This window comes from Lampris incognitus, chromosome 16 (genome assembly GCF_029633865.1).
Source record: "Lampris incognitus isolate fLamInc1 chromosome 16, fLamInc1.hap2, whole genome shotgun sequence".
In the NCBI taxonomy this organism is placed as follows: Eukaryota; Metazoa; Chordata; class Actinopteri; order Lampriformes; family Lampridae; genus Lampris; species Lampris incognitus.
In genome coordinates, this window is record NC_079226.1 from 462,501 (window position 1) to 476,581 (window position 14,081).

Sequence of the window (14,081 nt, forward strand, 5' to 3'; positions counted from 1 at the left end):
TAAGCTGTGTAATGTGAAAGTAGCTTTAAACTCTTGTAAAACCAAAGCTCTCTTCCTGGTTATATGTGTTAGTACCCTTATTGAATTAGTCACCTCCTTTAAAGGTAGAACAAGTAGGATTTCTCAGTTGCAGTTTGTAAACCGGGGGGCAGGGGTCAATGTTCAAAGTTGGCCCCTGCCCCCTGGCTCAACGACACCAGAAGGACACACCCCCTGACTGCAATGTCCAGAACAGAACACATCCCAGTGTACAGGCCAACTCTGCGATGTTCTTCAGCCCCATCCTCTCCTTCGGTTCTCGCCAGCGGGTGAAAGCCAAGCCCAGATTCAGTCTCGTTTTCGAACCACCATGTCAGCTTGGCTTTTTGCATCGCTATATTTACATATTTATGGTGCTGTTTCCGCCATTGTTGTAGTTTCCTCTTGGATGCGTGTTTACGATCTTGATCCGGCACCTGCCCAAAGTGTTTAATGCCCAGAAACATCCCATACACAGCAAACTAAGACAAATAACAACACAGGCAGAGGACAGGGTCTCTGTAGATACAGGCACCACCATACACGTCTAGTGGCTCACAAGTGATGACTGAGAGGGATTATTTTTGCATGAGACTATACATTGATTTTTAAGAAACTACTTCTTCTAACTTTAAGTACCTTGGCTTCATACTAGATAATAAGCTATCCTTCAAGGTTCATGTAGCGAGTGTCTCTCAGAGGATAAGACTAAAATTCCATTTTTATTATGGAAACAGATCTGGTTTTTATTTTAAAGTAGGAAGAGGTTAGCAGTATCCACCTTTTGACCAGTTGTAGACTCTGGAGATACATCTGTCACTGCATTTTGAACTCTGCTTACTATGGAGCCTTCAAGGTAATAATGTAGTTTTCCCACAAGTGGCGCTACAGAGCAGTGGTCCCCCGTCTTGTTTGCATCTTCTGTTCTTCCAGCACAAGGACGAAAATGCATGCTACGAGTATGGGCTGAGTTATTATAAATGTCTGCTGAAAAAACACCAAGAGGAGGAATTACGTAACCAGACATCAAGCCACATCAGTATCCATCAAGGAAATAAGAAGAAATAGAAGAACATCAGCAAGAGAATTATGTCACCTGTTGAGAGCCAAACTGCTGCTGTGAAAGCAAAGAAATGAAGAGCAAAAAAAAAGGATGAAGGAGTAGACAGAGGAAGTCCTGGCTGACGTTCAACAAGTCCTAGAGATTGTTCCCTGATTTCAGCCTCAGGCATCCTCAATACCATAGGCTGGGCAGGAACATGATGGAAGTATCTAAACAAGTGTCTATAAATATTAAACTACTGCATGTAAGTGCAAGTAATCAGGAACAATTTATTGTCATTTCTGTCATGTACTTGCGTACACAAAACAAACGAAATTTAGTTTCAACCAGACCACAGCAGTGCAACACAAACGAAAAAAACACATATCCAAAATTTCCAAAAACGACACCACCAAAACAAAAAACAAAGCACACAAACAGTCAACAACACAGTCCATTCAGTGCAACACGGAAGGGCGAGCAGTCAGCTTAGCCTGTCCCACCTCGGTGTCTTGTCAGACTGCCCTCGATGCTTCCTCTTCAGGCGCAGCTCCAGGTAGGGCCGTGGTCCCTGGCCCACAGCTCGCAGCAGACCAGGCTCCCCCAGCTGATCCAACACAAGCTCTCCCAGCCAGACACCCTTGACACACCTCTCTGCACTCCACACGTCGACACAAACGCAAACGCAGACAAAAACACCATATAGTCGACGCTAGGTGAGGCCGCCACCAGACTGCCTTGGTGTTTCCTCTCGGGCGCAGCTCCGAGCAGGACCATAGTCCCTGGGCCCACAGCAAGCAGCAGACCAACCTCTCTCAGCCGATCCAACGTCAGCTCTCCCAGCTATTAAATGGAAAAAAAATTGAAGATCAAAATAAAAACTTCACATGATGACACAAACTTGGACGCAGATGTAGACATAGACAAAGACACTGCATAGTCGGTACTGGATGAAGGGTAAGGGCAAGTAAAATCAAATTTTATTTGATCCAGGCAAGATGCCTTCCATCTGCCTTCAAGACTGCTAGAGTCACTCCCCTTCTCAAGAAACCATCACTTAACCCCTCTGACATCAAAAACTACAGACCGGTTTCCCTTCTACACTTTCTATCCAAAACTCTCGAACGTGCTGTCTTTAACCAACTTTTTTTGTACCTCCACCAGAACAACCTCCTGGACCCCAACCAGTCTGGGTTCAAGGTGGGTCACTCGACAGAGACGGCCCTCCTTGCAGTGACAGAATCACTGCACTCTGCAAGAGCAAACACTCTCTCCCCTGTCCTGATACTCCTGGACCTGTCAGCTTTGTTCGACACAGTGAACCACCAAATCCTCCTCTCTACCCTCGAGGGGCTGGGTGTCACAGGCTCTGCACTCTCAATGTTTGCATCCTACCTGACGGGTCGCTCCTACCAGGTGACATGGAGGGGATCTGTGTCGGAGCCTCACAGACTGACTACAGGCGTTCCACAGGGTTCGGTTCTGGGTCCTCTCCTTTTCTGTCTATACACGACATCCCTGGGTTCTGTTATTCGCTCGCATGACTTCTCTTACCATTGTTATGATGATGACACCCAGCTGATCTTGTCCTTCCCTCCCTCTGACACACAAGTAGAGACATGCATTGCTGTGTGCTTGACTGACATCTCGGAGTGGATGGCAACACACCACCTGGGGCTCAATCTGGACAAGACAGAGCTGATGTTCCTCCCGGGGAAAGGTTGCCTGCACCGAGACCTGGCCATCACCATTGACAACACCGTGGTGACGCCAACTCGGATTGTGAGGAATCTGGGTGTGATTCTGGATGACCAACTGTCGTTTGCTGCAAACGTTGCATCAGTTGCTCGCTGAAACATGTCCGATCCCTCCTGAGACAGGTGTTCATGCATCTGAATTGTCTGGCACAGACGCTGGAGGTTTCCTACAGAGTGAAACATGGGGAGGGACATTACATGGTGTATGCCAGCACAGGCAGCATTAAATGTTTTGAGTGTGGGGATGTGGGGCACAAGTGGAACGCTTGTCCTCACAGGCCAGCCGAGGGGCGACCTGAGACAGGGGCCGGGCCAGCTGAGGAGCGCACTAACACCGGTGCTCCACCGGATGAGGAGTCAGCGAATGTCGTTGCTCTGCGTGGGGGGGGGCAGTACCCCGTCGACTGAGCCCGAGGCAGAAAGGGATAAAGCGGGCAGGCAGGGGAACAACAAGCTTATTCAGGCCATGAGAATGTAATTGATGACATGTCTTCATGCATGCTCAATAATCCAGGTAAGAAAATCAAACAGGGTTGAATCAGTTCATCTGGACACATCGTTTATTGGCAGAAACGTTTCATCACTGATCTAAGTGACCTCTTTAGTCCTGAAGATAGGGTTTACATATCACATAGGTTTAGCAACAGGTTATTGAACAGTCCCATTCATCCAGTGGGTTTCACTGACCATCACTTGGTCACTCTAGACTTTCAGCTCACCAACCACTAAACGTAGCTCATACTGGCACTTTAATGTTAAGCTGCTTCAGGACAGTGATTTCTGTCAGAAATTTGAGACGTTCTGGGGAATCTGGAAAAAAAGGAAGAGGAACTTTGAGTCCCTTAGTCAGTGGTGGGAAGTGGGCAAGGCATATATACGAGTTTTCTGTCAACAGTATACAAGTTATACCACCTGAAGCTCAATCTGGACAAGGCAGAGCTGATGTTCCTCCCGGGGAAAGGTTGCCCGCACTGAGACCTGACCATCACCATTGACAACACCGTGGTGACGCCAACTCGGACTGTGAGGAATCTGGGTGTGATTCTGGACGACCAACTGTTGTTTGCTGAAAACATTGGATCAGTTGCTCGTTCCTGCAGATTTCTCCTCTATAACATCAGGAGGATTCGCCCATTCCTCACCGACGAGACAGTACAGGTGCTCATCCAGGCTCTGGTCAGCAACTCCCTCCTTGCTGGCACCCCAGCGTCGGCCATCAGACCTCTGGAGCTTGTTCAGAAAGCTGCAGCTCGTCTGGTGTTCAACCGCCCAAAGTTCTCCCACACAGCTCCCCTTCTCATGTCCCTACACTGGCTCCCAGTAGCTGCTCGCATCCAGTTTAAGACTCTGGTGCTAGTCTACAGGGCAGTGAAAGGAACAGCTCCTTTCTATCTCCAGGCCATGGTCAAGCCCTACACCCCCGCCCGACCACTTCGCTCTGCTGCCTCGGGACGCCTGGTTGCCCCGTCGCTCAGAGCCCCTTGCTGCCGATCGACCCGGTCATGGCTCTGTTCTGTCCTGGCCCCACAGTGGTGGAATGAACTCCCCACTGATGTCAGGACAGCCGAGTCCTGCCCATCTTTCGGCGCAGGTTGAAAACTCACCTCTTTAAGAACTACTACCCTGTTACTTGTTCTTAGCACTTATTGTATTCACTCGTTTAAAAAAAAATCTCTTTCTTGCGCTTTTACTTTAGCACTGGTTTTGCTCTTAGATGCTTGTTTAGATGCACTTATGACCTCTGATGTCTAGTAGTTCTCCTGATTTCCTACGTTAAATGCACTTATTGTAAGTCGCTTTGGATAAAAGCGTCGGCTAAATGACTGTAATGTAATGTCATGTCATTCAACATTGAGAATCATGATTCATTCAGACTTTAGAAAAAGAAATCAAGGATTTAGAAAAAAGTCTATTCACTTACAACAGCACAGATAATCACAGGCTTCAACAAAAGAAACAGGAATTAGGTTAATTTTTACATGAAAGAGTTAAAGGGGCTTTGGCCAGGTCAAGGTTCGCTGGCGTTAGAAACATGGATGCTCCCACCTTCTTCTCCTTTCACCTGGAGAAGTCCATCTCTCAGACCAAACAAATGGTCTGTCTCTGCCTCACTGATGGTATGGTGACGACTGACCTGGTTGAGATGAGACAACATGCTGTAGAGTTCTACAGTGCCCTCTTCAGGGTGGAGGACTGTAACAGAGAGTGTGCAGGCGAGCTGCTGCAGGGGCTTCCTCAGTTGAGCTCAGAGGACAGAGCCATCCTGGATGCCAACATCTCCCTGCAAGAGCTCACTGCTGCTGTGGGTCAGATGGCTTCTGGTCGAGTCCCTGGACTGGATGGACTGCCTGCAGACTTTTATGAGCACTTCTGAAAGTGTTTGGGAGCCGACCTGTGGAAGGTGCTTCCGGAGTGTTCTCAGACAGGCCTGTTACTGGCATCCTGTCGGCATGCAGTTCTTTCACTTTAACCCAAAAACGGAGATTTGGCTTTACCTAAGAACTGGAGACCGGTGGCTTTGTTATGTACAGACTACAAACTTCTTTCAAAAGTGCTTGCCAACAGGCTTAAAAACTTTCTGGAATTAATAATCAACAGAGACCAGTCATACTGTGTACCAGACAGATCCATTATAGACAATATTTTTCTCATGAAAAATTTTGACTTTTTTTCTCATGAAAAATGTTGATATTTTTATGTTTTAAAAAATATTGGGTGACGGAGAAGGAGAGGGGGAAGGCATGTACAGTGGCAGCAGGAGAGGAGGAAGGGTAAGAGTGTGGAGGTGAGAGTCGGAACTTTGAATGTTGGCATTATGACTGGTAAAGGGAGAAAGCTAGCTGAAATGATGGAAAGAAGAAAGGTAGGTAGGTATACTGTGTGTGCAAGAGACCAGGTGGAAATGGAGTAAGGCCAGGAGCATCAGAAGTGTCAAGAAGAAGAGTATGTCAAGAGTGTGCTGAAGGTGACGAGAGTGTCAGATGGAGTGATGAGTATGAAGCTGGACATCGAAGGTATATTGATGAGTGTCAGACGGAGTGATGAGTATGAAGCTGGATATCGAAGGTGTATTGGTGAATGTTATCAGTGCATATGCCCCGAAAGTTAGGTATGAGATGGAAGAGAAAGAAGAATTCTGGAGTGAGTTGGATGACGTGGTGGAGAGGGTACCCAAGGGGGAGAGAGTGGTGATTGGAGCGGACGTCAATGGGCATGTTGGTGAAGGGAACAGAGGTGATGAGGAGGTGATGGGTAGGTATGGAGTCAAGGAGAGAAATGTGGAAGGACAGATGGTGGTGGATTTTGTGAAAAGGATGGAAATGGCTGTGGTGAATACACATTTCAAGAAAAGAGAGGAACACAGGATGACGTATGAGATTGGAGGAACGTGCACACATGTGGACTATATCTTATGTATAAGGCATGTTCTGAAAGCGTGTTGGCGCAGCGAAGGACCAGTTGGTGAAGCTGGACTCACGTGTTATCAAGTTGAGTAAGGAAAATGTCTTTTTAATGGAGAAGGTTGATCAACTGGAAAACTACAGCCGACGCAACAATATACGTGTAGTTAATCTTTGAGAAGGCTGCGAGGGAAACGACCCTGTAAACTTTTTTTGCTAGTTGATCCCAGCCACCCTGGGACAGAAGCATTTCACTGAGCCCCTGATAGCAGTGCAGGCACATTGGGTTTCTGCACTCCATCCACTTGAAGACCAGAGACCGAGACCTGTCCTGATTGATACACCTGCTCAAATGTCAAGATCGAGACAAAATCCCAAGTATCGCCGCACGGTGGTCCAGAGAGAATAAGGGTCCCATCATGTACTGCGCCATCAAGATAGCGACATGGAAAGTTGCCTCGGTTCTGTGCTCTTGTACTTTTTCTGTTTTTGTTTATTTGTTTAGGTTCCAGCCTCCACTTACTGATCACAGACAAACTGAACACACCTTTTTAACAACTTTAATTGAACATTTTAATGAAAGTCTTGCCGAGGTCTTGATCGGTACAGCCGTGTGCGGACTACGACGAAGATGCCGAAGGGGTAAGCGGCCGGAGTGCTCGTTAAACTCAGACAGCAGGGATTTAGAACCGCCCTTCCATCAATCCACCTGGCGAATTCCGCTCTCTGGCCAACAAGATGGACAAACTGCTGCTCCTAAATGGAAAAAAACTTGGACTTTTCCAGATCTGTCTCCGTGTGTCTCACTGAAACCTGGTTTAGTGAGCACATACCGGACAGTACACTTCATCTGCCACAGTTCCAACTCCTCAAGGTGGACTGTGATACGTAACTATCAGGAAAAAGACGGGGTGGGGGCATATAAATGAAGGTTGATGTACGGATGTGACAATGTTGAAGAAACCATGCAGCCCTCACTTAGAGACCTTTTTCATTGACTCTAAACCATTCTGTTCACCATGGGAATGTTCATCATGTATTCTGGCCGGTGTCTATATCCACCCCAGACCTGTGTTAACGGGCATTAAAACACCTCGCTGGTCAAATTACAAACATGGAGCACAAATATCCAGACTCCCTACTCGTTATCCTTGGGGATTTTAACAGAGCAAACCTCAGCCACAAACTGCTAAAAAATACAGACAGCATGTTCAATGTCCCACCAGAGACAAAACACTCTGGATCATTGCTACACAATATTAAAGGACACCTATCACTTTGTCCCCCGTACAGCCCTGGGTCTCTCTGATCACTGTCTGATTCATCTGATCCCAACCTGCAGGCAGAAACTAAAACCTGTAAACCCTGTGGTCAAAACTGTGAGGAAATGGACCAGTGAGTCAAAACTGGAGTTCCAGGCTTGCCTCGACTGCACTGACTGGAGTGTTTCTGAGGCTACATCTACAGACCTGGACGAACTTACTGACACTGTGACATCTTACATCAGCTTTTGTGAGGACATGTGTGACCACCAAAACCTTCTGTACCTTTAACAGCAATAAGCCCTGGTTCTCAGCTAAACCCAGGCAGCTTCATCAGGCCAAAGAGGAAGCCCACAGGGGTGGAGATAGGATCCACTTAAATAAGATTGATATAAGTCTCAATAAGATTGAGTATCAAAGTAAAGTGAAACACTAATAATAATATAATAAATTAAACGTATATAGCGCTTTTCTAACACGCAGAGTGGCTTTACAATAAACGGGGTGAAACAGATAAACATAACACAGACATACAGGGGTGGATGAGAAGCGGGGCTACGAGAGGGAGACGCTGCAGCCACACACGACGCCAGCAGTACTCTCCCACTTAAACACAGACAAAAGGGCAAGAAAAACAAAAAACAACACTACACTACATTTCCTTAGTTATTATAGACCTTAATCTGTAGTGCAGTAGGAGACCTTAGTTATTATAGACCTTAGTTAGTCTGTAGTGCAGTGGGAGACCTTAGTTATTATAGACCTTAGTTAGTCTGTAGTGCAGTGGGAGACCTTAGTTATTATAGACCTTAGTTAGTCTGTAGTGCAGTGGGAGACCTTAGTTATTATAGACCTTAGTTAGTTTGTAGTGCAGTGGGAGACCTTAGTTATTATAGACCTTATTTAGTCTGTAGTGTAGTTGGAGACCTTAGTTAGTATAGACGTTAGTTAGTCTGTAGTGCAGTGGGAGACCTTAGTTAGTATAGACGTTAGTTAGTCTGTAGTGCAGTGGGAGACCTTAGTTAGTATAGACGTTAGTTAGTCTGTAGTGCAGTGGGAGGCCTTATTATAGACCTTAGTTAGTCTGTAGTGTAGTTGGAGACCTTAGTTATTATAGACCTTAGTTAGTCTGTAGTGCAGTGGGAGACCTTAGTTAGTATAGACATTAGTTCGTCTGTAGTGCAGTGGGAGACCTTAGTTATTATAGACCTTAGTTAGTCTGTAGTGCATTGGGAGACCTAGGGTTATTATAGACCTTAGTTAGTTTGTAGTGCAGTGGGAGACCTTAGTTATTATAGACCTTAGTTAGTCTGTAGTGCAGTGGGAGACCTTAGTTATTATAGACCTTAGTTAGTCTGTAGTGCAGTGGGAGACCTTAGTTATTATAGACCTTAGTTAGTCTGTAGTGCATTGGGAGACCTAAGTTATTATAGACCTTAGTTAGTTTGTAGTGCAGTGGGAGACCTTAGTTAGTATAGACCTTAGTTAGTCTGTTGTGTAGTTGGAGACCTTAGTTATTATAGACCTTAGTTAGTCTGTAGTGCAGTGGGAGACCTTAGTATAGACCTTAGTTAGTTTGTAGTGCAGTGGGAGACCTTAGTTATTATAGACCTTAGTTAGTCTGTAGTGCAGTGGGAAACCTTAGTTATTATGGACCTTAGTTAGTTTGTAGTGCAGTGGGAGACCTTAGTTAGTATAGGCCTTAGTCTGTAATGCAGTGGGAGACCTTAGTTATTATAGACCTTAGTCTGTAATGCAGGGGGAGACCTTAGTTATTATAGACCTTAGCCTGTAATGCAGTGGGAGACCTTAGTTATTATAGACCTTAGTTAGTCTGTAATGCAGTGGGAGAGCTGTTCACACCTTAGTTATTAGGCATTACACTCTGTCATGGTCTTCATTATCCTGTAATCATATTGTCTCTGTCTCCTCAGTCATATTCTAACCAATTACTACATCTCCTGTTGTTGGTGTCCAGGTGGAGCTGAGCCACTTGTCAGCATGTGGAGATGCTCTGTGGGGTCTGGACACCCACGGCTATGTCCACATCCGCCCTTTGTCCCCTACGTGTCCTACTGGTATGCACTGGACCCCACTGGACCTCAGTCAGCTCGGTAGGTCACCAAAGAGAATATTCTACAGTCGGGTTATTGTTGGCCTACTTGAACGTGCTGGTGTCCAAGCTAAGTGACAACATCTTGATGACAGATTGAGAGATTTAGATAAGCTAGAGAAGCTGAAACTAACAGAGGTTTATTAAAGCTGCTTCTATATTGGAATTTCTTCAGAGTATGTGAACACGCTGATATGAATACGCTGCCCACTATAAGAGTTAAACTCTGGTGCAGTTTTGCCTTCTTATCTCCTCCTAATGTGGACAATGGACAGAACAGAACAGGAGGATCATACAAAACAAGGCATGGGAACCCATTCAAGTAATTGTGAGATTTGTTATTAGGTCATAATCCAGATGTTTTCATGCAGCACTATCAGATGTTACAACTCTGAACCTTCTTAGAAAATACACCCTCACTTCACCCATAATTACTATTATTATTATCATTGTTATTACTTCATCGATAATTACTATTGCTATTATTATTACTTCACCCATAATTACTATTATTATTATTACGTCATCGATAATTACTCTTATTATTACTTCACCCATGATAATAATTATTGTTGTTGTTGTTGTTGTTACTTCACCATCATTATTATTGCTATTATTACTTCACCCATAATTACTATTATTATTACTATTGCGTCACCCATAATAATAATAATATTATTATTATTATTTCTTTCACGTTTCCTGTTTTGCATCCTGTAGAGCCAGGTCTACAGGATGTAAAACAGGAAACGTGTTATTGTTATTATTATTACTTCACCCATAATTATTATTATTATTATTATTATTTCTTCTTTCATGTTTCCTGATTTACATCCTGTAGAGCCGGGTCCAAACTATGGACCTAAGACACTATAGGGCAGATGTCACTTGATTGACAGTACTCGTCATAATATGTGGGCTGTTCCGAGTAGGGCGAGCTTCTGGACTGCACAGATGTTGATGTTGCCTGCGATATGGTTGGTGAACTTTTCCATCCTCTTCATGAGTCCTAGAGCTCCGATCACAACTGGTGTTGTTTTGGTCTTCATACCCCACATTCTGTTGATTTCAATCTCCAGGTCTTTGTACTTAGTCAGCTTCTCTGTGACTTTCAGGTGTTTCTTCGAATGGTATTGCCATGTCGATGAGCATGCACCTCATTTACTTCCTGTCCTCGATAACGATGTCGGCCTTGTTGGCTTTTATCTCTCTGTCAGTGTGGATGGGCATGTCCCAGAGGATGGTGACGTCATTGTTTTCAGTAACCGTTTTTGGCTGATGTTCGTACCACTTCTCAGTCGTCTTGATCTTGTAACTCCTGCAGATCTTCCAGTGCAGGTATGCTGCTGCCTTGTTGTGCCTGTACATGTACTTGGTCTTTGCCAGTTCCAGGCAGCCTGAGACAATGTGGTCGATGGTTTCTTCGTACATTCTACAGATTCTGCATTTTGGGTCTGTTCCATCTTTGATGATGCGATGGTGATAGGATCTGGTTGCCAGGCTCTGGTCTTGTCCAACGATTATCAAGCCCTCTGTCTCTGCTTTCAGCCTGGTGCTCCTCAGCCACTGGTGTGTCTTTTGTTGGTCCACGTCTGTGTCTTTTATTCTTTTTGGGTACTTCCCGTGCATTGCTTTGTCCTCCCGGGTTTTTTGCAGTTGCCGCTGGCCATGGTATTTTGGCTTCTGCTTCACTCATTTGGCGTAGATGGTAGTTGCCTCATTTTCTGTTGGTGGGGTTTCTGGGACATCAAGCTCTTTCTTGAATTGCACAGCTTTTTTATTGATGGAGTAGATCTGATCTTTTCCTGTTCGGAGGAGTGGGTCCTCTGCTTTTGTCAGGTATGCATCCAGCCAGATAGTGGTAGTCTTGAAGGTCAGTTCAAGTTGGACTAGGCCTCGTCCTCCTGAAGCTCTTGGTAGGTACAGCTTGTTGACATCTGCTTTCGGGTGGTGCATCTTCTCCATGGTCAGCATCTTTCTTGTCTTGGTGTCTAGTCTGTTGATGTCATTCAGTTTCCAATTGATGATGTTGAAGCTGTACGTCACTACAGGTATCGCTAGGGTGTTGATAGCTTCAATTCTGTTAGCCGCATTGAGTTCACTCTTCAGTGCCATACGCACTCTCCTGTGGTACTCTTTCCGGATCTTCTCATTCATAGTTGAGTGTTGTATGCCGTCTCCTTCATTCACTCCTAGGTACTTGTATGTGCTATCTTGGTCTAGCTCTTTGATTATGGTGTCAGTGTCAAGGTCTAAGTCTGCAGTCTTGGTAAGTCTTCCTTTCTTGAAAGTGGCTTTGGCCATCGCTGAAGGTCTTGACGATGGTGAGTAGACCTTTCTGCTGATTGTCGTCCTTGGTAAATGTCTTGAGGTCGTCAATGTAGAACAGGTGGGTCAGTTTGCCGTTCTGTGATTTGTACCCATAGCTGCTGTTGTTCAGTAGATTACTGAGTGGCGCTAGTGCAAGGCAGAAGAGCAGTGGTGATAGTGAGTCCCCTTGGAATATTCCGCTTCTGATGTTGATCAGTCTCGATGTTAACAACCCTCTGCATGATGGAGATTCAGGTTGGTCGTCCAGGTCTTCGCGCTCTCCGTGATGAATTTGACAATTGTTGGGCAGACTGTAGAGCTTGGCCTCTTCTCTATCCAGGAGTGTGGCATGCTGTCAAATGCCTTCCTGTAGTCCAGTGGTGGCTAACCATGTGCCATGGAGAGGCATGTGTATGTATGCAAGCTTTCATTCCAACCCGACTCTGCACCAGGTGATTTCACTGATACATTCTGCCTCTTTGGTTGAAGCATTGCTAATCAGTGAAATCACCTGGTGTGGAGTCCGGCTGGAATGAAAACCTGCATACATATGGCTCTCCATGGCACATGGTTAGCCACCCCTGCTGTAGTCAAGTCAAGTCAAGTCAAGTCAATTTTATTTGTATAGCCCAATATCATAAATTACAATTTTGCCTCAGTGGGCTTAACAGCAACATCCTGTCCTTAGACCCTCTCATCGGATAAGGAACAACTCCCTAAAAAAAAAAAACTTTAACAGGGAGAAAAAACAGGAAGAAACATCAGGGAGAGCAACAGAGGAGGATCTCTCTCCCAATACAGACAATGTGCAATAGATGTTGTGTTTACACAATTTACACAATACAACATTGAAAGAGGATAAACAGAATTATAATGGACTTCTAAAATTTATGAAGAATATGATGCGCAGGATGCCGAGCAGTGTCCAGACGCCACCGGAACAGTCCAGGACCCAAGCCACGCGACCAGCATCATCATGTAAAAAAAGAATATGGATTTATAAGATATATAAAAAGAAAATGTGATGAGGGGAATGCCAGGCCAGCGTCCAAGTGGTGACCACCATCACCACGGAGATCTGGAAGGAGAACCGACTGCACGTGCACACAAGGGAGGCTCACATGACACCATTCACACACAGAAAAAGAGAAAGGAGAAGACATCATTCAGAGAGAAAGAAAAGACATGTGAGAGAAGAGAACAGGGTGCAGTAGTCATTAGCCATAATCAATTAAGTCAGCAATTAGTCGTAATATATACTCTATAAACTCGTCGGCAGAACAGTGGTTAGTAAATTCATTGAGACAGAAAACCGACCCGCCATGCAGTACAGGTTGTGAAGCACTCAACTTAAAAGCAGCTAATTGTAAGCTAAGACAAAAAAGATGAGTTTAGGAAAAGGCCCTGCCACCAGCTGACTTCTTTTTAATGTGTTTGGAGTCAGTGGCGTGCTCAGTCCTCTCTGTAGTTAAGTAATATATTTTTGTTGGGTGCTCTTTGGTCCAAGGTTAGTAGTTTCAGATGAGAAAAAGTGCCTTGGTCAGAGAGATTTGTTCTCTTTTTCTCATCTGACTTCTTTTTAACTTTGGGTACACACAGGAGCCCTGTATTTTGAGAGCGAAGAGCTCGAGATGGAATGTACAGAGATCAGACAGGTAAGATGGAGCAAGCCCATTTAGGATTTTATAATTCATCAGAAGCACCTTGTATTCTGATCTAACATGGATAGGAAGCCAATGAAGGGAGGCAAGAATTGGTGTAACATGGTCAAATTTCCTAGATTTAGTTAGGATTCTAGCAGCAGCATTCTGAACCATCTGAAGACTTTTAGTACTAGAATGTGGCAGACCTGAGAACAGAACTTTACAGTAATTAAGTCTGGATGAAACAAATGCATGTATTAGAGTCTCTGCATCACCCATGGAGAGAAAAGACCGAATTTTAGCTATGTTATGTAAGTGAAAAAAGGCAGTCTTCGTGATGTCTTTAATGTGCTTATCAAAGGAAAGGCTGGGATCAAACATAACACCAAGATTTTTGGCTGCCACACTTTGTTAAACCACGGAGTTGTCGATTGTTATCATTACTTGATCAAATTGGTGTCTGTGTCTAGCAGGGCCAATGACCAGCATCTCATTTTTATCCGAATTTAAAAGTAGAAAGTTAAGTGACTTCCAG

At 44.8% G+C, this 14,081-nt stretch overlaps 1 protein-coding gene across 1 annotated transcript in view; it reads left to right on the forward strand.

Moving 5' to 3' along the window:
* tecpr2 (tectonin beta-propeller repeat containing 2) overlaps positions 1-14,081 on the forward strand; it is a 152,072-nt gene that overhangs the window by 98,386 nt on the left and 39,605 nt on the right. Inside the window, exon 23 of the mRNA XM_056295835.1 lies at positions 9,459-9,594. Within this exon, the coding sequence (XP_056151810.1) occupies positions 9,459-9,594 (136 nt within the window). The remainder of the gene's footprint in view (positions 1-9,458; positions 9,595-14,081) is intronic.